General features: G+C 54.2%; 1 protein-coding gene across 1 annotated transcript in view; it reads right to left on the reverse strand.

Moving 5' to 3' along the window:
• Positions 1-297: 297 nt before the first annotated feature.
• Positions 298-721, reverse strand: part of FUBP3 (far upstream element (FUSE) binding protein 3) — a gene marked incomplete at both ends in the record, with an annotated part of 27,297 nt that continues 26,873 nt past the window's right edge. The window contains one exon of the mRNA XM_009872774.1: positions 298-392. Coding sequence (XP_009871076.1) covers positions 298-392 — 95 coding nt within the window. The remainder of the gene's footprint in view (positions 393-721) is intronic.

The following is a 721-nucleotide window of genomic DNA, read 5'->3' on the forward strand; positions in this document are numbered from 1 at the left end:
TGCGAGTGTGAAGTGGGTGGAGGGAACAGGGCAGCAGCGTCCTGTCCAGGGGCATAAAAGCGGGTTAAAAGACTTGACCAACGCTACAAGTCAGGACCTTTTCTGGCAGAGGTCAAGGCTGCCTCAACTGTCCACCTGCTAATGCCAACAAAGGGCTTCCTTCAATGCCTTTTCTTCTCGGAGAATTACAGTCCGCAGCAGGCTGAAAGGACACGCAGATAAATGCATTTCACAGCAAAATGTTTCCCCAGCCAGTTAATTTATTTAAGACGGGGGAAGTAATTAAAATCGAAATACATGTGTAGGGGGTGGGGGTCTGCCACTCCTCCTGCGAGGAGGGCACTCCCGAGCCCGTCCCTTGGAAGCCAGCTCTGAGAACAGCTCGGCCAGCTCTGACAGGGCCAGCGGGGCTGTGAACAAACGGGCTGCAGAGCCTGGGGAAGGGAGCCCTCACGAGACTGTGTCCAAATTCAAACTGAAAGTGCAAAAGCAGGTATTTACCCAGTTTCTTATAATAACCCGCCCACACCTTGGGGAACTCCACCTGGCCTGGCTGGGTACCGCTGCGATCGGCGGCAGAAGAAAGGGGTGGAGGCTGCTGAAAGCACCAAGTTGTCTGTCCTCACTCCTTACCAAGCCTGCCCTCGGAGTGCCTGCCTGCAAACAGGGACGTGGAGGATCCTAAGTAGCCATGGGATTACAGAGTCAACACTGTCCATCA

Source organism: Apaloderma vittatum, unplaced genomic scaffold (genome assembly GCF_000703405.1).
Source record: "Apaloderma vittatum isolate BGI_N311 unplaced genomic scaffold, ASM70340v1 scaffold31537, whole genome shotgun sequence".
In the NCBI taxonomy this organism is placed as follows: Eukaryota; Metazoa; Chordata; class Aves; order Trogoniformes; family Trogonidae; genus Apaloderma; species Apaloderma vittatum.